We start from the raw sequence: 27,965 nt of genomic DNA on the forward strand, positions 1-27,965 counted from the left end.
AGATGTTTAAGGGCTTGGAATAGCTCAGTGTAGCAGAGTGTAGACACAGGATCTCAGATGCACTGACACAGGTCAAACATTGACAGGCATTTGGGGCAAAAATGCCCTTCAAGGATCAGAAAATGTCATTTCAATAAAAAAGAATGAATGGTCTAATATATAGGAGTACTCTTTGCATGTTGCCTCATTCAGATTTTACTTCACGATTGACTGTTTGTGGGAGACTAGGCGATTGATGTACCCTGAAGTAGCAGACATTTTAAAGGTCAATAGGGAAAAGATAGTGAAAGATGGCATGGTTGAGGAATGCACTTACACCGTCAAGCACCTCCCTGATTTGTTTAAGATTAAGAGAGTCGTTTAAGTGCTTTGACATCAACTTTTTAGTCAACATTTTTATCAAGAGTGATTCATTTATATTACATTTATTTGTGCTGTGACAGTGGAACAATTGTTAACTGTTTTATCATAGCAGATCCTAGGTTGGGTACAACTGATGTTGGTATGTAAAGCTCCTACATACCCATGATACACCCACACAGGTGTTCTCACTTTGCCTGATTAGACCTCTGGTCTGGACTGTGTGGGCCTGTACACAGACTGTGCTTGATGACATTGTCCTACTTCCATCTCTTCTATTTTTTTTCCTGCGATATATATTGCGATATGAAAAAAGACTAATTTTTACAAGATGACAAATAGCTCTATTTGGAAATAATAAATCATTCTCGACTACTGGGGTGATTTTGTAAGGGAGTGCATCTACATAGAAAATAAAAATGAAAAAGGAACTTTTCTTATGTGAACCATTCTTTGTTGAACTTTAATACTTTACAAACACCAAAGCAAGTAAGCGCTGTGACTACTCTTCTGAAGAGATTTTGGAGAGGGAATTTAGGTAGAAATACACTGATTGACTGACATGACACCATTGTATTCATATAATACTATCAATACAGGCTAAAGTGAATGATATTAATTAACAATTACCGTTTTCATTTAAAATATAATTATTATCATGGTGGATTACCACGGTGTGGAAACCGTATGTTTAATCCTTCCCAGTTTCATCCGAGTCTCCTGAAGTTGCCGCGCAGGCGCACTGCGCAGCCTACAAAGTGCGTTGTACATTTTAATTTTGATGATGAAGAAAACAAGTATATAATTAGTTTTTTTTTTAAATTTGTTTACATATTGTTCTTTATGTCTTAGCTTGAATGTTTGGATTTGTATAATTTAAACCTGTACTACTGGAAATGTTCCTGACAAATAAGCTGTTTACATGCTGAACCCTTGTTCCTTTGATGTTAAAAGTTGCACTTTTGATAAAGTTTTGCCTATATTTTTGTAATATATTAAACACTGTTACACTTTTTGAAACTATTTCAGCTTGTGTAGGCCTATCAGTGCTTTCTGAACATATTGAACACACTTTTAAAAATACTGCGATAATACTGAAAACTGTGATAATTTTGGTCGCTATGACTGTGAGGTTAAATTTTCCTACCATTACATCCCTATATGCATGTTGCTTCCTCTAAATTTCAGGTTGTGGTCGACTAGCAGGGCCTGCTTTGGTTGTTTGATAAATGGATCAACACTGATTGTGATTGGTGGTTGGCTGTGCATGCAGAGCCTGCATGTCACACACTAGCAACAAACTTTGTATCCAAGAACACTTAAATCAGTGTAAACTACGTTATATCAGACACAGACTGTTACGTCACATATACACGTTGCTCACATGGCCACCTGTCTAATGCATGGATGTATTAAGAGAACGGTCTAATGGCTCTAACACACCAACCTGATAATCGGCTGTTGGACAGTCTGGCGAGGTCAGTGACTCAAGTCTGTTCAGTGTGTTCCTTGTTGTCGTCCATCGGAGGAGCTGTCGGCCTTTATTTTGGCTGACCCGACATGCTCAGTCGGAGACAGGGCAGTCGGGACTCACCCGGAAATTGCGAGCGGATGAGCCTCTCAAAATCTGACGAAAATCTTTTAAACTGACCTTTGCTGATCTGAAATGAAGACAGATTTAGCAACTGCATGGTCTATTTCTCAGCTTTCATTGTTGCTCATATCAATTTATGTGACATAAACAAAGTATATGCCCCTTCTTCATCCAGTTCCTCTGTATCTTATTAGTAACTTTCTAGTAACTGCATTGAGCTTGCACTACACCAGGTCGGAGAGTCGCTTTCTTTAAAACCTTTACATCTCATTCAAAAATCCTTCAAGGCTTTGAATCATGTGGTATTATTAGTCTTTATGTCCTTGGGATCAGGCATTGGACATATAAAGCCCCTTTCCCACTGGGCAAAAAAAAACTAACACCCACCAAAATCTGGCTTTTGTCTTCAGTTAGAAAGGTTAAAACCCGCTTTAATTCTCGGGACAAATGAGTCGGTCACGAGTTCCAGGTATTTATCGGTTCCAGCTCCAGACAGCAGTGATAGAAACATGACACCCGGGTGGACACACTGATTATCGCCCCTTTTTCCGGCATGAAGCTTTTACTCAGTCGGTAATTGCTGTCATCTCAGTCAGTAAACGTAACCGTAAACGTAACTCCGACCGTTCGCAACGTTAACGTGTTTAAAACTGCGATCATTACGTTCTGTGGTTTGCATATGAAGACAGAAAGCGCGCCTGTGGGTTGTATTTCTTGCCACTGCTAGGGACGCAAATTTATGGAACGCTCCTCGTCAAATGGTTTACACGACTTATTGCGTTAAACGTGACACGCCAGAAAAAAAACAGGCATTCTCGTCTAATGGCAATGAGAAAGCAGTCTATCTCCTATTTCTTTGCGGGTTTTCCCACGTTTAAAAACCTGCATATAGGTGCTAATTTGGGTGGGAAAAGAGTATACTGTATGTGTTGGAGATTGTGAGCTGTATTTTGATAGTGAAAGTTTGTTTTCAGCATCTCTGCACAAACACTGCTGAGTCACTCAATCACAGTATGTGACGTGCTGCAATCTGCATGCATCTGTTTAAAATGTTCAAAGTGTTTTTCTCAGACGGGATGGCTTGTTTCCAGTGCACTGCCCAGTTGTTAAAACGTTTCCTTGTTCTCATGTTAATGTACCAGTTTCATTTGGCACTTCTAAACTTCCATTTTACCCAGGTTAACATATGGTATTTCTTGTGAGCTTAAGCTCTGGATCTGACGGCAGAGGTGTTGTGAGACTATAGTGACATTTGACTCATGCACTTTTGCCCGGTATTTCCAAGGCAAAAATGTTGTCCCAAATGTCTACGGGGTTACCTGCACAGCCATGAAGTTGATAATCAAATACTGTGTTTGCATGGCAGGCTCAACTGCAGCATCTTACATCCCCATATAATGGACTTCATTGTGTTGGTGCATGGTGCCTTTTCTTCCCAGCAGGGGTATATCTAGCCACAACCACCACCAATGATTATTCAGCCAGTTTATCCCAGAAGGCTCCTGAGGTGAATAGAAAGGTTACTCTTTTGTATCAGACACTCTTTTGGATAAGTTCCCATCTAGTTTTAACAGTTGCCCAAATAGATCTAAACTCTGTGAAAAATTGGACACAAAGGCATGACATGGATGTTAACCACCAACTGTGGCCTTATGTGATGTGTGGAGGCCTTGTTCTCACTGGCCTCATGTGACACTGTTTGCTATTTACTGTACAAACGTGCTGCCTAGGAAAATAATAGACATTAGCCTGATAGTGTGAATGGAAAGAAGGGAGGCACAGGAAAAGAGGGAAGTTGAGCACAGAGGAAGTAGCAGTGTATTGTCCATTCACAGGACAAAATCCACCAGGAACATGATCTATTAAAAGCTTATTTATTAGATTGTGTTTCATTTTCAGGGCCCTAACATTAGGTTAATTCTTTCAAAAGTCAAATTTTCCCACCTCTCACGACAGGCCTGTGTTTTGCATTGTAACTTGTGGCGATAAGGAGTGAGTCAGAGTTACCATAGGTTACATCAAATGCTCAATAAACAGCACAGTGGGTAGATAAGCTGGAAATGTTTCAGATGAACTGACATGTCAGTGTAAAGAAAAGCCGTTGATACTGTAGAGAAAGTGATGTAATTGTTCTGGAAAGAAAAGTTTGGGGGAAGGCAGGCGGATGCAAGTAATGTTTATTTGATGTTTTGCTATGCTACTTCTGTGCTGAAGATAAAAATGTATTAAAGTGATCTCACACATCCACTTGCTCAGTCACAATGTGGAGTTGCTTTATGGTCATGTTGCATTCACATGCACTCTTTGATAACGAGGTTAGATCATATTGTTTGCCATGGGATATTTTGAGTTGAAACCAAGGTGGATCATATACGACAGTGTAATCATGATTGTTAGGAATGCAAATTGCGATGGCTTTAATTTAAAGAAAAATATATACTTTCTAAATCCCTCTTGGGGAAATTCGCTGTCACACACACACACACACACACACACACACACACACACACACACACACACACACACACACACACACACACACACACCTTAAGACATGCTACTATTACTAGCTACTAACTACTATATATTGATTACATTTAGCATTTTACAAATCTTTTAACATGACATAAAGCAGTCTCCATGACCTTTGATTGGTTTAATGGTTTGTGTGCGTCCCAGGACGTACCCAGTTGATGAAAGGGAGAATAGGGTGAAAAATGTTTGCTGTGTTTTATATAACTGTTATTCACTGTACAATTTGATATGATTTGCAAAGCTGAAAACCAATAAATATATTAATGATTAATGATTTGACAGATAGTCAGAAGGAGGACGTCAATGGGAAGTCCATAATGCCCTCTAAAAATGGTTTGCTAACACAAATAATGTATTTTATTACGAAAACGTCGGCCCTCTTAATTTGAATGTTACTTACATCATTATATGCCTAAGCTAGTTAAGCAACAAATCTATATTAACATCACATGCCTTTAAAAAATCTGTGGTCATGCTCCTGTCTGTCATTTCTAATGGAGATTCTTGTTGTTTTTGCTTTGTCTCTCACTACTTCCTGTCTTTTTTTTTGTGCTGATCACATCTCTGTTTTTGTGCTCTACTGTAATTGTGATATCTCACAGGGTTTCCCCCAGAAAAGTAGTTTAGCCCGGTGGCAAGTGTCTTTTTTTCGACGAGGGCTCAGCTGGGGCCAGTCACAGACTGATGGCAGCATTAATGTAGAGCCCAATAGTTTCTGTGATAACAGAATCATGGAAGGAATCGCGAAATTGAGAATTTAAAAAAGCTATAAGAAAGATTCCATAGCGCCCTACATTAAGTCAGCGCTAAAAGCTAACTGGAGATTTGAAAATATGACTACGTCTTTGTTTGCAACCGAGCCGCCCCACTGTAACTGTAAAACGTCTTAAAAATACATTACAAAATAATTTCCAGTGGCTTAAGCCTGGTGGAGGGCAACCAGGCTTTGCAATATAATGGGGGAAACCCTGTCTCCCTTGTGTGATCAATCAATAATGGGATTTTCTGTTGTCTCAGTGAAGTTTAATTATGCTTCAAAAAGAAAAGTAAGCCTCGGGCTGCTGTCTGCCCTGCCTTCGGATCTCATATACTGTACATAAACTACTCTAATGACCTTGCCGACAGTGATTGACACCTGCGCTGTTGCTTGGTGACACTTATCAGCCTTACTAGTTCTTGTGGCCAATCAGAAGGTGAGAATTAAATGAAGCTGTCAAATGCACTGCAGTCTTCCCACGGTGTGGTTCAAGTGAAGGTCATAGATGGGAGAGGGAACCGATACTTGCATGTCTTTCTATTCTTGCCGTGCACATACACTTAAAATCGTGAACGATAAAGCAGAGAGAGGAGTGGTGTTAGGATAAATGTGATTATGGCAATGGGATTGTGGACAGCTGGGATGCTCTAACAGTGAAGATAATTAGATTCTGCCAAGTCCTGTCAAGACTTCCACTGCTCAGCATCACACCTCAGAAAGAACGCAGCAGCAGAGGTATTTTTATTGATGAGTCAGGGTGGATGATGAGGACTTTTTGAGGGTGTTTCTGTGTCGTGACTAGTCAGTATATGACTCATTTTTGGTTCAGGCTTTCTTTGTCACTACTGTATCTTGGTTCTGTAGATACAGTATATCCTAAATTAATGTAGCACCAAAAATATAATAAATCTTTCCACCATTCAAAGTTGCATGGTGGAAGCAACTTCAGTCTAGAAATAACAAATATTTAGAAGAATACCAATATAACGACGTAGATGTTTAGCAGCTTACTTTGATTGAGGCTTGTTAATAGAAGCACAACATGAAGCAATTTTAAAGCTGAAGAAGTCCTTTGAAACCCTGTGTTTTAGCCTTTATTTTATCGTTGCTGATGTGGATTGGATCAGACTCCATGCTGTGACACGTACAAGCAGGAGATATTGAGGAACTGGCAGTGCTCGTATGGTTTTACTGCTGGCACTTAGCTGAAAATGGTTGACTGAGTAGAACCAGTATGCTGTCAACCATGAAATGAGTCGGGGAAATTGAACTTACATTGAATCTTTACGAGAACCACAACAAATTCCTCCTTACTGGAGTGACTTTTCAAAGACAGCAGAGTGCTAGGCAGGATCTGTTTCCCTTTATTTTTCTCTCTGGTGATATCATGACATTATAGGGCTGCAGCATGCACACTGAAAATTGCTACTTTAGCTTGTTGGTAAAATATCTTGAGTCAGAAGGATTATATGGCTTTAGTCTTTATACCAACATTTTTTTCTGCTGCTACTTTTCCTGCTGATAATTTCTTGTACTGGAAATGAGTCCTTGTTATGTTTTTCATTTCTTCTTTTATTGTATTTTCCCACAAAACAAAAGTTCTTTTCACCTTCTTTCATGCCTTATTAAATATTAAACACTCCCATAAAGGCTCTGTTCTCCCCACCCACATACCCATCGCTACACACCACAGACGTCACATTACACACAGGCACACATGCAAGGAGAGAGCCAGCCAGCAGACAGATCACGATCTTCCTGTTCCTGTGCTCTTCTATCTTTTGGGCGCTCCCTTACTTTCAGTTTAAATGATGGAGGAAACAGAGTGACATGGCAGGGCGTAGCTCTTATATTAATGATTGACTCTGGGATGAAAATGATTGGAGTAGTCAACATAAGTTCTCAGAGTTAAGGTAATGTTTTCTTATCTACTTTTCTGTGGTACATTATGAGCCAAAAATGTGATGGGACGTTGTGTCTGTAGGTGTCTGTGTGCTTGTGGTGGTCCAGTATACTACCACATGCAAGGTTAACATACTGTTTTTAATGTAGCAGGTTGCCACACCTTTTCTCCACCTCTCTCTACTCACTGTTTCCTCTTTTGCTCTCTGCCATTCGATCTACCACATTTGGTATATAGCATTACCAAACCCTCTATGCTGTCTCATTGGATTTGCTTCTGTAAGCATCAGTGCAGCTCAGCCCAGTATTGGTTTCACTCAATACACATTAGCCTTGTGTCAGTGTTGCTTTCATCCCTGTCTCATTCTATTAGCCTGCTCTAATGGCACTCTGTTAATCTCTTCAGGGACAGAGCTGTGGCCCACTACTGCTCTGTCCAGATGACTGGCCTAGTTATTACTCCAGCGGGACATGGACTCAATGGTCAATATATGTAAATGAAGCTGCACTTTGGTTTAGATTCAATAGGAGCTAAGAATGTCCTTTGGACTGTATTTGATTGTCAGCTTATATTTATTATGACATTATCCATTCTCAGATCAGATACTTTGATTTAAATAGGCCTACATATTTTCTCATTTTAAAATTGATCTGTACTCTGGTTGGTTGAAACAAGCCCTTGGATTTGTTGAGAGTGACACTGACAAGAGTGAAACAGCTCTGAGATAGTAGTTATAATGTGTGTCTGAGGTGGTACTTGTCTCAGAGTGGAGCCAACTGGATGACACACTAGGCTCTTCAGACGGGTTATATAACTATTGATCCATATTATTGACTGGTTTGGCGCTAGACTGGCATTGCAAATTAGCTTTGGCTGTAAATGCTTTGGTGTGTGGCATTGGTTTATGCTACATGCCCCTTTACAAATAAACATTCAAATAAATGTTATGAAAGATAGATTTTCAAGATGGAAAGAAATAGGAAGGTAGACAGATGTTGCGAGTTGCAAGTTGCAACTGCCAGTTCATCTTTACCAACCAGTATAAGATTTATTGCCAAAAAGCATTGTTACCACAAAGAATTAATCTACCATACACACATTTCCTTACTTTTTGTGCTAAGTTTATAAGCTACAAATGACTCTACACATGAAATAGTTACAGCAGCAGGACAACAGAGAAAACAGTAGTGTCTGTCAAACTGTTTTTTTTTGTCGAAAAATATGACATCCCAAAGTCACATGGCATGTGCTGTGTGAAATAACACTGCTCTTTTTTTTTCCGCTGAGAATGAACTTCATAAGTGTGTTCCCTTTTTATGATGTTCACAGATGGTCTTTATTTCAGGCCAAGTGGCCCACCTCTGCTTTTAAAAACTTTTTTTTTTTTTTTTTTAAATCTGTCTGTTCTTTTAAGATTATATTTTATTGAAGGGATCAATCCTCCCAAAGTTGATTTTCATATTGTACTAAAATGACAAATGCATTAACAAGATACAAATATGATGCAATGCTTTGGAAATTAGTTGGCAGTAATGTATACTGCAATATTATACAGTATAACAGTCATCAACAACTGTATACAATACTACCAGTAAGGTACTCATGTTTACCCATCATTTCAATTTTAAAAAGTTTTTAATATTTTTTGCTGTTTTCGTTCTAAAATACTACAGAAAGGTGGATTGTTTTTTCAAATAAGGCATCCCTTACTCTGGATCCTTCTCTAGGGTTTTTCGCAATCTTTAAAAATTCTCCCCTTACCAATCTTTAAAAATTGAGTGAAGGAAAGGTAGGAGGGGAAAGATGGATCTAGCCTGGCATTCTGCTATTTAGGGGTTGGTGCTGAGACTTTGTAAGGATTGGGAACTATGAGCATTTGGAGATGGGGACAGACCGGCTGTGGGGATACACCGCACGATAGGGGATTTACTGTCTGTAGTAGAGCACCTCCATTCATGCGTAGCCCCAATGACCCAATAGATCATAGCCCTCGGCCTGTCACATCCTATCTGCATCCATCCTGTTACTCATGAAGAATGCATCTCTGTAGTGTGTGTGCAGGTCAAAAGTGAAAGCTTTGTCAGAGGAGTAATGAACGACTTATTCTTGCAGATCCAAATTTTCAGCCTTCCCCCATCTCTGCCAGGTGATTTCTGTCATACTGTCATCTGAGTGGGAAATAAAGTAAGGCCAAATAGTGTCACTGGCAGACAGACATAAAGCTCCCATTCTCTGTACAAACAGGGATCACTGCTGAGATGCTGAATAGCAGGGTAGCAGAAGATCTCTCTGTGGGAAAAGTCTGCCTGAAGTCCTGTCTCTCTGTCTCTCTCATTCTATTTATTTAACAGTATCTGTCTTTCTCTTTGCCTCTTCTTGTTGTAATCATTTTCCCTCCCTCTCCTGTTTCTTTTCTTTCATTGTGTGTACTATTAGCCTCTCTTGATTGGGAGTAAACCATGGAGAAACCATGCATGCACTGGGTGATATTGGATGTTAATTCTGGTTGTTAATCTGTTCTATAACAGACAAAATCTATAAAACAGAGAGTTTCTGGACATCAAGACAAAACTGTTTATTGTTGTTCAACAATTCTCATTGCAGTGAAGAATTCAGACCACAAAACAAAGATAAACTTAATTATTGAAACTATCTCTGAAGACCTCAGTGTCGAACCAGATTAAAATGAAATCAACAGCACTAAGACTTGTTAGAGGGTTTCTCATTGCAGTGTAGGCTACATCATTTGCTTTCCCTGTAACATATTTTCACAATATACAATTATGATTATAGCTCTGGACTATGTTTTCCTGGACTTTTCTTTACATTATTCATCCCTTCACACTATAAAGGTTTCATTTCATTTCATCGTTTTGTTTTGCAGTGCAGAGCCACAGAAGGCACATTGCTGGCCTTGGTTAATATGGGGTTTAGTGCAAGCCTTGTACTTGTTAGTGATTCTCTGAGATATTTATCTACAGTACTATACTCTGGGGGGAGGGGCAGGCCATCAGATAGTTTGACAGATGGCCTGCACGTTTTACTGCCCTACCTCTGAATGTGTGTCAGTCAGTCGGGATCTTGTTGTTTATTTGTGGTCCTCTTGATCTGACCTGTGTCTTTGTACTAGTATTAGGGATACTTAGGGCTGGATATCAACCATATTGTATCTGTAGCACGGAGTAACAGAACCATGCAGTCATTTACTGAAATTTGGTCAGATACCTTTTTTTCTGATTCTTAGACAAGCTATTTACTCAAATAATATTCAAATAATAATTTTTTATGTTTATTTAGGCAAAATGCTTGCATGGATGTTAATGTTAAGATCAATTATTCACGTGGCAAGTTTGTCTTATTTTGTTAAAATAATATAAATTTGAATGTATTAATATGTATTACATATGCCGCAATTCAAGGTAACTTTAACAGCATTGTTTTGGGCATTGGTACCAAAACATTGGTATTGTATGGGCACTAGTATTGAGACATACATTGATACTAGTATTGAGGCAATACTCAGCTTTATACCTGGGCTCTGATGATGTGACATTAGTAGGCTACTGATTTTCCATTAGAATTTTTTTTAAATTTGCCTAAATGTAGAGAAAGCTAATGTCATATATACACGTTGATCTCTGACATCTCAGATCTTTGTTTTTTTTTTTTACTTCTCTTTCATGAGCTTACTAGTTGTATTATTTGAGCTGAACTGTTAAATCAGAGGGCTGTGCATATTTCTCTTGTTTGCTGTTGCAGTAAATACAAAGTTGAGACTGTTGAGATTACTTTTCATTGACTGCACCTCTGTATCTATATGCAGCAGGCCAATAATTATGACAAAACCATAATATGTCAAGAATAGAAGCTGTGGATTTTTTCATGGGGACTTAAGTAAAAAAACATCAAAGAAAACACCAGCACTGCAGTCAGAGATCTTCCAGTGGCTGGGTGATGAATGAGATGACCCAGATGAATAAACATTTGCCACAGCAGTGTGTGGATTTGCTGCTTTGTAATAGTGATCTGCCACGCTGGATGTGAATAAAACTTGAGAGGTTCTGGGGCCATTCACAGTGGCGAAAACCCCTAATCTAATTGCTACCCATTAAACACACATAGACACACACAATCACCGCCCACTTCCCCGGGGCAAAGAGGCTTTGGTTGCCCTGCCTGCACATGCTGACCTGATTTTGTGTGTAACTATGTGTTTTAGTGTTTGTGCCCGTGTGTGTTTTTGAAGCAGCTTAGGATGGTGGCATAGCCAGACTTCTGTGTCAGTGGTGAGTGTGTCTCTTTGATTGTAGACACGTGTGTCTGTGCATGGGAATGTGGGGCAGTGTGGTACAGTTTTATTTATTATTATTTTTTTTTTACAGAATAGGTGACCCACATTGTAACACAACACCCCTCCCCCACCCTTCAAATGTTGAGTGGATTATTGCTCTAGTATCTGCCTTAGTGCCAGTTTGTCAAAGGATCCACTCACGTGGGAGCATGCATTTCTTAAAGGTTAATTAGCATTTGTGAATATTAATATTATTTGATGCAACAACAAACAACAAACAGTTTTAAGTAACTGCTTTGCTCCCTCATGCAGATGTATCACTTTCTGCTAACCGCACCAGCCATCTGGATCTCAGTAACTATCCTATTCATAATTTTCCAGCACTAGCCAGATGGATCACGCAGGTGCACCACCAACACATGTACACTTGTCACATGGCTGATTCAAATTGAATAAATTTAACAATGAGTAGCAGGAAACAGCCCTGTGTTCTTCCTCCATTGGCTTCACATGTTATACATCCTCCATTCACTATTCACAGTGTGCTGGACACCTTCCCAGCACTGGTTTCCCCTTGTCGCCCAGGCGCTGTCTGTCCATTTGCCCATTCTTTTGTTGGCCAGGCATGTTGGTGCCATATCCTCTAAAACCCATGCCAGCTACAGGTCGTGTCATGTGTGAAACCCTTAAAATATTGAAGCTCATCATTAAGAATGTCCTGTTTGTTTCTTTTATTTACCCTCAGTTTTGGGAAATTTTATGTTGCAATTGCATGGTCTTAAACAAGCACACTATTCTGTTTCTGGCACTGGATTTAGTTTATACATTTTTTGCTGTCTTTTTTTAATAGAGTCACAGGTACTTAGCACAATGTTTAAGGAATAGACAACAGATATGCCATGTGTGATTGGAATTTGTGGTCATGTACCAGTTGCATAAAGACATTTAATTTAGCCCTCCCTCCAATATGTCTCTCCGATTGACCACGGGAAAGCATCAGGCAGACTTGCCGTGACAAAGTCTCAAGTCGCCCAGTAAGCTTGCCAGATTAATCCCTAATGCTTCTCACAGTCAGCGATCTTTAAAAAGAAGACAGACATGCAATCACTGCAGCAGGTGGACAGGACTACCCTTTGTATTGTTACTGTGTCTGAGTGCGCTTGCTAATGTGTGTTTTTCAACTACATTTGACTTTCTTCTTTCACTTAATCTATAATGGAACTTTTCATAGTTGTGGTTATTGTCATAGACAGAAAAACAAATCTCTGTACTATATTACCAGTCAAAGATATATAGCTGCTTGTCAGTGTCCGAAGTCAAATCATGCACACTTAAATCTAATCATCTCCTGTGCTGTCTTTTTGTGTATTCTTTCTCTAGTTGTGTGTAATTACACATTCATCCATGCCTTTGTTGGCATCTAATGGAAGAGAAAGCACCCATCAGGTCTGCCATGGTATCCAGATTGCCTAAATTTGGTGGACGCTCCTCGACTGGTGGCGCTAGCCCCTTGTCCAATGGTTCCACACAGCCAACCACCCCTACCCAGGATGGTAAGATCACTCCCCCAGGAACACGCCTAAATGGCGTAATCTGTGCCTCTTCTTTTTCCCTGAAATGGAAGAGAGATGAGGGGACAACCCCCACTGGCGTCACGACCCCCACCAGCCCTGGGGATGGAGTTGAAGACAAGGCTCAGATACAGCTTCCCTCAGTGGCAAAGGAGGTAAAGAATGGCTTTCCTGCGACGCCCAAGATGCGAAGATCAGGTGCTTTCATGGTGGCGGTCTCCAGTCCCAAGGCCATCCCCAAGCAATCCTTGACGATGAGTCCCAAAGTAGGGACCAAGCTAGGCCAAAGCCCACTAAACGTAAGTCCTAAAAAGGGCCATAATTGCTCCAGCATTCCTGCTCAAACAGAGTCAGAGTCCCGTCTTGTGCGGCCAAGGTTAGGATCCAGCTCTCCCAGAAGCAGCTCTCAAGACAGCCTGTCCCAGTCCAGTGACAGCCTTAAGACCTTGGCGCTGGACAACATGGTGCGTTCGAACAGCTTCACTCACTTCAAGCAGATTCCCTCGCCCACCAGCCAGTCTATGACACGGTCCTTCTCATTTAACCGCGCTGTGGAGCTAGCCAAGCCTCTGGCAAACACTCAGCTTCGACCTCCTCGGAGTACTTTCCTTAAACCCCCTCAGCTGAACAATGGAAGAGTGGGTTTAGGACTGGGGGGCATGAATGGCAGCCTTGGAGGTTCAGGAGGTCTATGTGGAGGACTTCAGTACAGTAGAACTTCTTCAGCTGCCTCCTCTCTGCCTACCCTCTCGATCTCCCCTGCACCCACTACTCCCAGTGCTCTAAAGAAGCCTCTGCTTCCCAGTAGTGTGCTGACCAAATCATTGGGAGGCAGTGGGGGGTCTTTGGGCTACAGGCTGTCTCGATCTGGGCAGGCCAAGCAGCAGAAGCCACTTTTTCCAGGAAGGGTCAAGGGGGATATCAGACCTTCAGCTGCTTCTGAATGTGCAGGGCTATTAGAGATAGCAAAAGACATTGAGCAAACTGTCGAAGCTGCCAAGGCATACTCACACAGTGACAGTGATGGAAGCTCTGGAGGAGAAAAAGGAGGAGGAAGTAGTATGCTTAGGAAGAGCTCTGGCCAGACAGCAGGCGAGACTCTGGAGGACATGTCCTTGTCTTCTGCCTCATCTCTAGACAGAGGCGATATCAGTGAAGAGTTTCTAGATGACATTGACTGTGTGGGAGATGTGTTCAGTGATAGTGACCTGCCTGACAACAGGAAAACTGGCAGCACTACCCAAACCCGCCTACAAAGCTTTCTCAATGAGAACCTTGATTGGGACACTGTGGATCTGGCAGGTAAATTGAAAAAAACAATTGAAAAAACATTCAACTAAATGTTTGTGCTATAGTTGTGTCAGTTCAGTCCTGTGTTTATATTTGTTCTTCAGGAAATACAGAAGAAAGCCCTATGCAGGACTCCCAGGGACCACTGGATTTGTCTTCAGAGCAGGGTGATGTCCTTCAGGTTTCGTCTGTGGAGTTATCACCCTCCAACAGCTCTGGTGGAACCTACATGTGGGATGAAGATGGTCTTGAGCCCCTTGGGGGGCCTGGGCCATGTGACAGCTATGATGATTCAGAGCTCAACAGCATGGTGAGTCCCAGTTTCCAGCTTTGATGAATTTTGACATTAAGTTAAATGCAAAAGAAAACCTAAAATCTGACATAACTTACAAATATTTTGCTGCTGGTTCCACTTATTCCCACTGCTGTCAGAAAAAAAGATATCATCTTAAAATCACTTCTTTTGCAAGAAAATTCCATAATTCCAGAAATTCTTTAGTCAAAGAAACTGATATGAATTAAACATGGGCGACTAGCTCACTTAATGTTATTTATGTTAAAAGTTAAATGTTCTGTTGATTGACTCATTGGTAGTAAATCAAATATAAGTTTCAGCTCTGATACTGTATGTTTCGAAGTATATCTCAATTGTTAATTATAATATTAAAGGAAGGAAGGAAGTAAGCACTTTAATTGTAGCGTCGCCAACAAGCTGCTCATGCTCTCCACTCCTCACTTTATGTCAACTGGCAGATTGCTTTGTAGCATATTTCAGAAATGGAAACGGGTCAAGAGCAGCCAAAACCCTTGGCGATGATGATACGATACTAAGGCTAAGAACTTCAGAGAACACCATTGCAGCTTTAACTGATTGCTAGTTGGCAAAGAATCGGCTTGTGTGACTGAGAAGTGGGTTCATTCTGTAGTACAGTTGTTTTTAAGAGGGGTAGGGTTGAAAGAAAAGGCTATGGCCCATTAAAAGTGGTCTGATTCATATTACACAAATGGACTTCTTGTATCATTTCCATGGGTGCTAGAGACAAGAGTTCAAACATCAAAAGACCAGCTCAAAAGAATGTGGGCCTGCAATATATGTTTAAGAAAACATAATGTACATAATGTTAGCTTCATGAGCTAAACCTAAATTACCCTCAAGCACACTCTCTATATTCTACACTTTGAAGTAATGTGATAAAGCGTACATTTGCAAGCCCTGTAGTATCACTATTATTCTATTATTAAGGAATTCATGGAAATATGTGGTAGTGTGCAATCTTCTCTTTGGTCTGTGATTAGAAAAGTTAAACTTTTTTAGAGTTAGCCCAAGTGTTTGATGTGCTGTGTACAGTAATGCAGGTCTTATTTGTCATGTAATTAAAGTAAATGTCCCCTAATAAGGGTTTGACTTTGTTCAGCTAATAAACTTTGAGGCCATTATCAAGCACATATACTGTACTTGTAGACCTGGTTACAACAGCAGACCTTTTTAGCATGACAAACACTGTATGTGGTTCAATCCATTAATCAGTTCCACTTTTAAATAATTCCTCCTTCCTTTTGTAATTGGGGATTAAACGAGCAGAACAAAGGCTGAAAGGGAAAACTAAACTGTCTAGAGGTTTCTGCCAGCTCTCACCGGCGGTTTCATGCCAAGCCCTCTCTCTCCCTGAGAGGAATGCTGACCTGGCCACCAACTGTGTGTTAATAGTCTCGCTGGCCTTCGCTTTGGTTCTCTGTATTACTGTTCCACAGCACCTGATCTCAGGAATGCGTAAAGAGCTTAAAATGAGCTGGATTAGAAATTATATAAGCTTTATGTGTTTACTACTTTTACCATGTGATGTTGACACAAGCTTCGAGTCACTGAAAATGTAACATGTTTATCTCGCAATAATGGATCTGTAGCAACTACCAAAGCAATAAGAAAAGGAGGAGAGAGCATTATGTGTGTGTGCTGTGTATGTGTATGCTCTGTCTGTACATTAGGTGCTCATTGGTGCTGTCAGTACAAGCACGTGTGCTTTAGCCATGTGTATCTGATTAAGAGTCATTCAGCATGTCTTAAAGGACAATTCCTGCGCAAAATGAACCTAGGGGTTAATAACACCGAATCGACCGTTCTCTGGGATATGTTTTCATGCTAATCAAATGTGTCTCTAGCTTTAAACAAGCTACCGCAGACCGCTGATTAGCTTATAAAGCTATTCGTCGGGGCATGGGTAAAGTAAAAAGAAATCGCTATTTCCATCTGGGCATGACCAGTCGAACGACGAGCGCCGTGCTTGAGCTATGTTACTGGTTACTGGTTGCACGGCGTTTGTCGTTTGATTGGTCATGACTGACCCAAGATGGTGCCTGCTTGTATACGTGAACGCTACTGTCTTTATAATCTATCTTTTTAATACACTGTCTGTACACTTACAAAGTTCTCAATGCTTGGGTTTACATGTAGGGACCCTCATTATGCTACCGTTGAAGTGTGGTGCTATTTTGAGCCTTGTTAGTGGTATAGAAATAGAAATTTCTTTTTTTTCTTTTTCTTTACCCATGCCCCGACGAATAGCTTTATAAGCTAATCAGCGGTTTGTGGTAGCTTGTTTCAAGCTAGAGACACATTTGATTAGCATGAAAACATAGCCCAGAGAACGGTCGACTCAGTAATCATGTGTTATTAACCCCTAGGTTCAGTTTGCTCCGGAATTGTCCTTTAAGGTGTGTGCGTGTGCGAGTGCGTGTGTGTGTGTGCATGCATGCACGTTTGTGTAGCAGATTAGGTAAAATGTCATGCGTTTTGATGTCAAAGTGTATTTGACATTCTACAATAGCAGACTGGAGACAATATCTCAGACCATAGTTTTTGTATTTCGCCATGGCATAGTCCACTTGAATCTACGTACTTTACTGTATAGAAACAATATTCTACAGTGGATAACAGAATAATCAAGGATGGATTAGAGAATTTTAATCAGTCCTAGAAGAAGTATCTTCTTCAGAAGTACAAGATGCTTTTTAAATTATTTGACTGCAGTTCTACACTAAATTAGGCTATTATTATTGTACTAGATACTATCATGTATTTTGTAATCAAAATAATTGCGGGTGATTAGAGAGATCTAACGTCAATATCTAATGCTGTTCTATTCTACCAGAATGAAACAGCCACAGGGCTACTAGTTTGTGTTTAACTAGAGGATGTTTGTCCCCTGTGACTAAGACTGGGGGCTGTTATTGCATCAGTAGCAGCTTTCATTCCCATCCTATGCAGCAGACCCAACACCGCTAGAAATCTGTGGAGAAATGAATGAATGCATATTTGAGGCTTGTGTGAAACCTTTCTATGAAACGTGAAAAGAAAATCTTCCCATTACAGTATGTTAAATGAGAAGAGAAATAACATCCCTTAGTCAGGTACAAATCTCTGTTCAGAGAAGAAAAGAATATTGATAGTCCTTGCTATAAGAGAGGGAAAGGCATGGTGATGGCTGTTGAGTAAGTGGGAGCTAGAGAGGAAAAAAGAAGTAATGCGGAAAAGAGTAGAAACCCGAAAGAGAAAGGGATAGACTTAGTGACTGATTGCTGATGTGTGAAGATCAGCTCTATGGGGAATCTGCCTTTGAGATATTTAACTGAGCTATTTGATTAGAGGAAATGAGCCCACTTACTGTAATTGGATGCACTGAGCTCTCTCGATCCCACCCCTTTTTCTCCTACAGTATTTTCTATTATTATCTTTCCATCTGTTAGTGTCTCTCTCTTGCTCATTCTTCCCTTGTTTACTGAGTAAATTGTTCCTCATAATGAGGAGAAGAAAACCACGAATATAATCCTGTCACAAAGCAGCGTCTGTGTCCAAAATGATCTTTTGGATTTATCCTGCATAATCTATGTGGTCTGTAATGACAAAGTCGAGGCATCAAACAATGTGTATCACAGTTTGTTAGTAGTTGAACAAAATGCCAGTAAAGCGTCTTTCTTGATCTTGTGCATGCGAAAAGCCTCCTGCTCTGAATTAGATGCTGGAGAAAAAGACATGCAGGGTAATTAGGCCCAATCTTAATGACATGTAAAAAGGCAAGGCATGCAATAATGGCTCTAAGCAAATAAAACAATGTAATCCTCTTTAGATAGAAAGCAACTAGTGTTTATATAATGTATGTGTAAGCATACTCTCCCTGTTTGTTTCTTGTAGGTATGAGAGAATGGATGAGATATTCAGTTCTAAGCAGGTTTAGTTTGCCATGCTGCAGTGGTGGGCTCAGTCCACTTGGAGGCACTGTGCATCCTTAAGACACACAACAAGTGTGTGCTTGCTAGTGTTCCTGGTTCGTGTGTCCCAGTATTTTTCTGGCTATATATGGCTCTATCTGCATTCTTATACCTCTGTGCAAAATCAAGGAGTGGGTATACCTGAGTTGATAACAACATTCCCATGCAGGTCGTTACAGTACCAGCTTTAAAAAATTGGCATTGTTAAATGGATGGTTACTTGTCTTAGTGACTGTAAATGTTTCCCGGGCCTCAGCACAATTTTTCATGCAGTGCAACAGCATCAGTAGGCTGGGCGCAATTTATATTCAAATGGTTGAAGTAGTTTTGAGTGTTTGAGATTATTTATTTTATTTTGTCAGGCAACTCACAAGAGCTCATAATGCATAGGATACAGAGAGAAGCTGAAATAGTAGGAGAGAGGAGATGAGATGCTTTCTCATATTTACATCAAGGTGGACACAATAATAGCAACACCTCTGAAATTAACTAGAATCCAGTACAATACCTCCATGATACTTATAACCTCTGTGAAGCTTATGATGTTCGATTTTTGTTGAAACTCAGAAGAATGAAATTAGTAGTTTGGCTGTGGACATTTTTGTTTGTTGTTTTTTTCTATTGGATTGCTTTATATTGTTAAGTACAGCTAATATTTTCTCTCCTCAGGAGTCACCAAATATTTGGTCCTTAGATATAATAAAATTGAAAACAACATAACTACAATCAGCCCATCTCTACCAGATTCTCATCAACCACATTAATGAATCAAACTCAAATGTAATATGCATTACTATTTTGTATTGCATCACATTATCATCACAATGTATCATCAAGTGCGAGGTTTTATCTTTACATTAAATCAAACTTTATGGTCACATTTCAATGGATAAGTAACTGAGAATTAGTCAAACTCATTTTAATGGTAAGTTTTGGATTGGACCTGTGTCCTTAAGAACTGCCCTGTTGATTTCATTGTGTATTGGAGTGTCTCTCATTATAAGAAATAAATTTCCCTTTCAAATTACAGCCCAGTGTCCCACCTTGCAGCATGAAACCTTGCACGGAAAACTCCCGGATGTTTCTCTTTTGCATCTTACAATTCTGACAGTTCTTATTCATCTTGCTATTGGATAACTGGCAGTTTTTTTTTTGCTGTTGACATTTTGTTTATTTTACCAGTTTGTTGTTTCTCCTGTTGATGTTTTATTCATTTGGCCTTCTCCCCCTCTTTTCCCTTTCTGTTTTCCAGCCAAACTCCTGGTGGTCCTGTAATCCTTTAGTTTCTCCCTTTTCCTCAAAGCTGCAGAGTTACGCTGCCTCTTATCCCTGATTTATTTATTTTACCTCTAATTTTAGGCTTTTGGGGAGCCAGGTTGAGACAGGTCAATTAATTAGTGTTAAAATGAGTGAGGTGCTTAAGCCTTTTGTCTGCAGAGTGCTGAGCCATTTATGGAACATGCTGCCAGTGAAGCGGCTATGCTATTGCATTAATGAGGCTTATAGCTAACCTGCTTTTGTTTGTCTTGATTTTAAATGAACAGCAGAAGCCCTTTGAGGTAAACAATGTTTTTTTGTGTTCCTCTTTTAGTGCATTCAGTGCTTTCAATGGAGACCATAACACACAATCTGTGAGAACTGCAGTCTGAGTCATGCAGAATTACAGCCTATACTTCCATCATTATCCATCATGACTCCCTTTAATGATTGACCACAGTCATGACTCATATTTTACTGCAGATCATTACCATGCTGCCTTTTATAACCACTTTGTCTCTCAACTGGCCCTCACATATTGTCAATCTTACATTGGCTGCTTATTGGGCCCCTGTAAGACAACACAATACTATATTAGCTGGCAACATAAAAGCAGAACCATTTTCTCTGACAAGATTTGTTGTTTGAGTAAAATCAGTTTATTGACTATATTTTACTTGCAGTTGCATAATTGGCTATGACACAATCCACACAGTGCATCTGTGTGGATTGTGTCATGGCCAATTATCTTACTGTAAAACATTTTACAGCAAGATTTACTCTAGCTTATTGTTGCTTAAATGTTAGAAATGAGAACATTATAACTTCATTTCTGAGCATTGTCTCAAACTAAAGTTTTGTTTTAGACTGGATATACAAAAATTAATTGTCTAGATTAAAGTCCTGTAATCTGATACTAATGATACTAAACTGGCAATGACATTTAATTAATGGGACCCATTGAATGTTTTTGCTTACATCAGTTTAGAGCTGCAAATATTTATCAATTAATCAATTAGTTGTCAACTATTAAATTAATCGGCAACTATTTTAATAATCGATTAATCGATTTGAGTAATTTTGTCAAATAGTAGAAATTCTCTGATTCCAGCTTCTTAAATGTGAATATTTTCTAGTTTCTTCACAGTATAATAATATATTTGAGTTTGACAAAACAAGACGTTTGAGGATGTCATCTTGGATTTTGGAAAACACTGATCAACATTTTTCTAAAATTTTATAGACCAAACAACTAATTGATTAATTGAGAAAAATTATCAACAGATTAATCGACAATGAAGTTTCTACATCAGGTTTCTAATGCATAATACATGTGGCATTCTATACCCTACACTGCCTAAAGGATATTTACACCAGGCGCTGCAACAATAAGGCTAGGAGAATCACTAAAGATCCAAACCACCCGGGTAACAGCCTTTTCTCCCTGTTGAGGTCGGGAAGAAGGTACCGAATACATCTGGTCAGCACTGAGAGGCTCAGGAGGAGCTTCTACCCTCAGATGAGGACATCAATATATATGCATTATACACCTACGTAATAGTCATTGCTTTCTGTTGTTAGAGTTTAAATGTGCTGCCATACAGAGCCAACACAATGTATCCAAATACTTATGGACTGCACTATAAATTACGTTTCTAAGGAAAGGTTAATATTTCATTATATTATTAAAGTTACCAAAACTGTAAGTTTTTAGAAGACAATATTTAATACAGGACATTAATGTATTTCTCACTGCCAGTACTGACAGATAAAACACTTCATTTGTTTAATCTCTCTCGCCTTCATGTCCAATTTAACTTGCAGTATTCTCATTTACATTTCATGCTCCTTATGAAAAAAATAAAAAGCGATCAATCAAATGTATCAAGCATAAAGATCCGAAAACCTCACTTTCTCAAAAGACATCCTTATATTCATATTAAGCAGAACATTAATTGTACACTATATATACTATATAAAGCAATGAACAACAAAATGAAACTACTTACATTGTTCATAACAGTAACTACACCTTACACTTAAGAAACAAATCCTTTTCAAACTGCGACCATCTTAAAAAACAGTGCAATTTGTAAACAGCACAGACACCTGAGGTGTCTGCTTGTTTGTCATTGATTGCAACAACACTCCTGTCTGTTTTATATGTCTAAGGCATATACACTATGGCACAGGAAGCACATTATTGTTATTTTGTCAACAATACGCACATCTCAGCACCAAACGAAATGGAGAAAAGATAAATCTGTGAAAAACATGCTGATTTGAGGGTTACCTAACTCTATTTTGCTCTGTTCTTCAGCTGCCATCAATTTCACTCAGAGTGCCTCCTCCACACTGCCTCAGTTTCGTTCTCTAAATGTTTGCCTACGTAGCACAACGCAACAGAAATAAACTATTATTAGAAAGGATATTGCACAGTACAGAGAATTCATTTTACAGTTCATACCCCGGTTTAGGAGTCACGGTTCGGTGTGAGTTTGGTACAGTGGAAAAACCCCAGATGCTATGGATAAGTTGATTCTCATTTGTTTTGAACAGACAGTGGTGCAAGTGTCAAAGACAGACAACATCCTCTTGCTGGGGACTAACATTTGCCCACTGGGTACTTTTGTATACAATTTTCATTATAAAAATAAGGAACATATCAAACACTTCTGTATTACACTGTGCGACCACTGTACAATCCCTCTCCCAAAAGGCAACAGGTCATAATAGGCTATAAAACTGAAAAGCATCTCTTATACTATGAAATTGAAAAAACAAAATACATCCAATGATCCAAAAATCCTCATCCACTGTGAAACATCAAAGTGTTGAGTTTCATTATCTGTACCTTACTGTAACATTGAGAAAGAAGAGGTAGATTTGATCACAAATCATAAAGTTTTTTCTGTTATTAAGCATTAATGCTGTAGAAGTACACAGTTTGACGAATTTGCCACGTGAGCCATTATAAAGGAGTACAAGTAATGCTGTGCTTTTTTTCCTCCATATTTTTCTTCAGCCTTTATTTGAATCTGTTATTTGTTTCAGTATTTGTTAGTAGCTTCAGTAGTTTGTGGTAGACTCTTTAACTGTTACCTTCCCTTAAAGCCCTCCCACTCTACACTGACAGCCTATTATAGCCAGAGTTGAAAGGGAATAGAATGAAAGAAGAATCAATATAAAAAAAGATTTTCTGGTAATCTGTATTTTTCTTTATAAACCCATATTTGGGTGTCATTATTTGGATGTTGTTCGGACTCACCGCTTATTAGTTTCTCAAACACTCAGAGCTCACAGCGGATACCTAATTATCACTGTAAAATCAATAAGACCAATTAGGCTTTTTAAAGTGGGTGCACTGGATTATCATACATTTCACACATACAATGTTTATATTCAGTAAGACAGACAACTTTTTGTTAAAAATTGGTCTTAGTTCAAGAGCTGCAAATGAGTCGGGCAAATGGATTACAATGACATTTGGAAATGATTGGAGTAGCGGACATCCTCCATCAAAACCACCAGCGAGCCCCAAGATATAGAGTATAAGAAATTATTCTGTTTAGTACAGGACACACACCCACACACACACACACACACACACACACACACACACACACACACACACACACACACACACACACACACACACACACACACACACACACACACACACAGCAACAGCAGCAAAGCACATCACTCCCAAACCAAGTCCATGAAAAGTTATCTAGTAATTCTCAAGTATTTGCCTTTCACAAAATGACTATAATGATCTTGGAAAAAATATTTGTTATGTTGATTTCTAGCCCTTCTCTCTGATAAGAGTAGCTCAAGTGATACTTCATTTCAAATTCTTGTGAGACAAATGAGAAGAGGAAGACAGAGACATCTGAGAAGAACAAGTTCAGTCAGTCTAAAGACTTCTCCCTGGCACTCATTGATTTGACACTTTTATCTAATGCTGAAGTTTGTGTTTTCTTTGAAGCTGTAACCCCTTTTGGGCTGATTGTGTGCCATGATGCAAATTTACATTCATCACACGGAAACCAAATGTCTGCCAGAGATTCCAAAAGATACTTTCCAAGAAAGCAGAGTAGAATAAAGGTTTGAGCTTTTATTTTCGGATCTGCAAGTCGGTTGTGCAGACAACTGGGTCATTTGAGGGCAAACTGTCAGAGAGAGAGAAGTTCAGCCTGAAAATGTTTCCAGTGATTTTGAAGATTTTAATCATTGTTTGATCCGGCCTTGTTTGTTGAAAGATTCATCTGATGTTACGGTGGGATGCAGTGACTGTACCATGAAACTGAGTATGTTGGAAGACCTTCCTTTGGCTGTTTCCTTTCAGAATGCTGCTCATGCTGCAGGATTTGGATTGCTGGAGCACCTCTGGGTGTCTAAGATATTTGGATAATGTGCATGTGCATGTGTCAAACTCATATTCTACTACAAGTTAAATCATTATTCCCTTAGAGCAAGCAATATTGCAGCAGGAAGTGATTCAACATCTTGCTGCGCAACACATCAGCAGAGCAAAATATTTAAAAAAACGGAACACACTGAATGTATCGGACTGAACACTGACATTTGCTGTTATGTAATTTCAGTAATTAACCTAAGCCCAGGTCCTTCCTGCAGTGTGGTTTGCTCTTACTAAATGACTATTTTAGACTGTGTAAAATATAATGTACTCTGTAGCTACACTCTGTCAATAACAACAAAGACAGTCAATGAAAGGCAAGTACAGAGACAGAAAGTAAGTTATGAATGTTGCTGGAATGAATGTGAATGATACATAATGAATGTATTATTGAGTGGTTAGGTGCTAATTTTATATAATCAATACACTATAGGGTTAAACGGTGAACCTCTAAGTGTATGATTTTGAACTGAGTTGTGAGTTTTGTTTGTTAGTTTTACTTTGGCTGAAAAAATACAGTGTTGCTAGAGGATGTGCAGCTGTTGCTGCTGTTCTGCTGCTTTTGTTGTGTGACTGGTGTACTATGTATAGATGATGCTCTTTTTAACACGCACACACACACACACACACACACACACACACACACACACACACACACACACACACACACACGGGTGAACCATTAGATAGCTGAAAACATGCATAGCTGATGAAGAATGTACCTGTATGCTGTACTGTATTACAACATCTCAATTCTGATGTCAGTATATTACTAACATTTCACCAGAACTGTGTGGGTGTGGGCTGGTTCTGAAAAAGAGAGCATCCCGTCCAGTAAAGCTATTCTGGTTAAATAGATGTTTTAAAAAATGCATCACAATGTCTTGCTTCATCAAGTTAAAATCGTTATATCCAGAAGGTGGGAGTTATCAGGTTAGAGAGAAGAGAGCAACAGGGTGGAGGAAAAAGAGACATAAATCTGAGAACAGAGGAAGTGAGAGAATAAAACCGATTTAGACAGGTTGACTCTTCAAACAACAAAGACAAAAACATCTTGGTTTGACAGTATTTGGATGACTACAGAAGTATGTGTTGTTTATTCAATTTCCTTCATTTTCCTTTTTCATTAAGTCTAAAACACTGAGAGCCAGCCAGTTGTTGTGCAGCACATGCGATTTCCTATAATGAATAATTTTGTGCTTGTGTCTTTTAGTCAAAGCCCTGTCAATTTAGTTTCATGAAGAACAAAATTGCCTTGAAAAATAAAGCTTTGAACTATTGATTCAGTTCGTTGCTTTTGCATATGCTTTGAATTATTCTGTAGACAGCAGCGCAGCAGTCAGACTAACTGCATATTATGAGGCTGTAATGAGAAGTGTTTTCGTTGGCTTTTCAAAATGTTCTGTATTATTATTCATAATTGAGTGATATTTTTTTCCAGAAGCCTGTTCTGTTATCCAAGGTGTATGGAATATTATGAGCTGTTGTAAGAGAATCATGTGAAACAGTAATATAGAAAAAGAACTAATTGACAGTGCTTCATAAATTGCTATTGTTAGTTAAAAAATGATTAAATTACCTGCAATGAAAATGAATATTAAGAAATTAATAACAAATAAATAGATTACTGTACAAATGTCATAATGCAATTAAAACAAAAATAATCACAATAAAAACAATAATCGCAAGAGTTCAGCATGACATTCTATTCTATAATGTATATTATGTTTCACAAAAGTTGTATTTATGCAGTGATTACATTGTAGAGGTGTTCTGCTATTATACATATAATGTTATTATATATCTTTTAATAAAATATGGGTTAGTAGCAACAAAAAGCTGCTTTGGTCCTGATTTATGTCAAAACAGGATGTTTGCTAATTGGAGGATTGGGAACTACATTTATGTGCATACACGCAATTTCAAAATGATGCGTGACACAAAAATGTACTTTTTGCAAGGTTTTATTAATCGCAGGCAAAGACGACATTTGTGCTTTTGTGCATTGTGTTTTTTTTTTGTTTGCTTCTGAATCTATGCAGAGTTACATGTACCCGACCCCTGGTAGTTGGTCTTACTGAACAAAATCACTTTTGATCGGGGACAAAATTATATAATGACTCTAATGCACTCATAATGTGCCTATAATGTTATCTAATGCCTCAAAATGTTACCTGTGATTTCCGTGGTTCTCAGGATATCCTGAACAACCTGGACCCTCCAGGAACAGGAGAGTTGGATGAAGATGACCTCATGCTGGATGTGGACCTCCCAGAGGATGGCTTGCATGGTCAGCACATACACACACGCACGCACGCATGCACGCACACACGCACGCACACACACACACACACACACACACACACACACACACACACACACACACACCTCCAGCAAAACTGCTTTGATCATAGTTGTAAATTAATGCATTACCAAGGTCTGAGCATTCTTTTTCCAGCAATATCCTTTCATGACATATTATGGCTTGAATAAATTGAATCCTGCATGGCCTTGGGTGTAGAGTTGCCTCTGCAACATCCATTATAATCATTTAATGGACACTTTGTTGTCTATTTAGTGCTGTTACTCATTTAATATTTAGTTGCTTAGAGAGTTATTTAATTACAACTCCACTGCCACACAACTGGCCTTGAATGACAGGTAGGCAGCTAACTTGTATTAAGTATTCAGCCAGCTGTCTCTGTCTATATGGACAGATGCACACACACACTTGCGTATGGTAACAGCACGTTCACAATGCATACATAGGCTTAAGTAGGAGCAGAGTTTACATTTGATTGGCTTGACAACACCAGTATGGTGTTAACATGATTTGATTAATAGCTTAGTGTTCCACATCAACACAGCCCACTCCCATCTTGACATCATCATGTATTGAAGTTGTAGGAGCGTTCTCTGTTACTCACTTTCACTCTGTAAATGTATTCAATTGCCATTCTCATTATAATTGAGTAAAATAGCTTTTTTGTAGGTGTTAAAGGTAATCGGGTCACATTATTACTACATAGTGATAGTGTTGACAACGTTATTATGGATTCATTGGATACTGCGTGTCACGTACATGAGAGGAGGAAGGGAGGGGGAAAGAAGGATTTAGGAATATTGACCTCATCTGTCATGAAACATAATGAATTCTAGGAAGTGAATTTTCCCTTGTCAGTCCTGAAGCCAGCCCTATTACATATAAGTACACACACACATGCACATACATGTGAACACACAGGTGCCCGTTTATTAGGTACACTTTGCAATGCAGTCCACCGCAACAGCTCTGCAGTAAATTCTACCTTTATGAAAGCCATAATATTGGTGTTTGAGAGAAAAGTAGATTGTTGTGCTGTTGTTTTGCATTCTGTTACACTGAGAGGTGTTTCCAATATTTACCCAACTAAAGCCTCCAAAAGGACCATGAAGTTGAATCAACACCTCTCTAAAACAGCTTTCAACAAAAACTGAACATTGAAGATAGGATTTATACCAGGCCTGTTGTATTAGACTGCATTAGTTTTAGCTAGGTGTGCCTAATACATTTTCAACTGGGTATACATTAATGAGGCCGCTTTATGCCTCTGATATCATTCTTTAGTCTGTAAATAGTGATCTCCTTGTTTTTGAGAGAAGGAGACAGAGAGAGCGAGAGAGGGAGAGGAATGTTAACTCCGGAGGAATGTGCATTAGAGTGTCATCTCTTCCTACT

The 27,965-nt window shown here is 39.1% G+C and overlaps 1 protein-coding gene across 3 annotated transcripts in view; it reads left to right on the forward strand.

Annotated features, from left to right (window-relative positions):
* Positions 1-27,965, forward strand: part of ccser2a (coiled-coil serine-rich protein 2a) — a 59,295-nt gene that overhangs the window by 2,635 nt on the left and 28,695 nt on the right. For 2 of the 3 annotated variants that reach the window (XM_078272734.1, XM_078272736.1), the window contains 3 exons: positions 12,821-14,313; positions 14,406-14,611; positions 26,444-26,537. In XM_078272734.1, coding sequence (XP_078128860.1) covers positions 12,864-14,313; positions 14,406-14,611; positions 26,444-26,537 — 1,750 coding nt within the window. In that variant the 5' untranslated portion in view covers positions 12,821-12,863. Of the gene's footprint in view, positions 1-7,095; positions 7,160-12,820; positions 14,314-14,405; positions 14,612-26,443; positions 26,538-27,965 lie in introns of those variants that run through there. The other variant, XM_078272735.1, reaches the window with a different exon arrangement.

The sequence above is a fragment of the Sander vitreus genome, chromosome 17 (assembly GCF_031162955.1).
Source record: "Sander vitreus isolate 19-12246 chromosome 17, sanVit1, whole genome shotgun sequence".
NCBI classification, from domain to species: domain Eukaryota; kingdom Metazoa; phylum Chordata; class Actinopteri; order Perciformes; family Percidae; genus Sander; species Sander vitreus.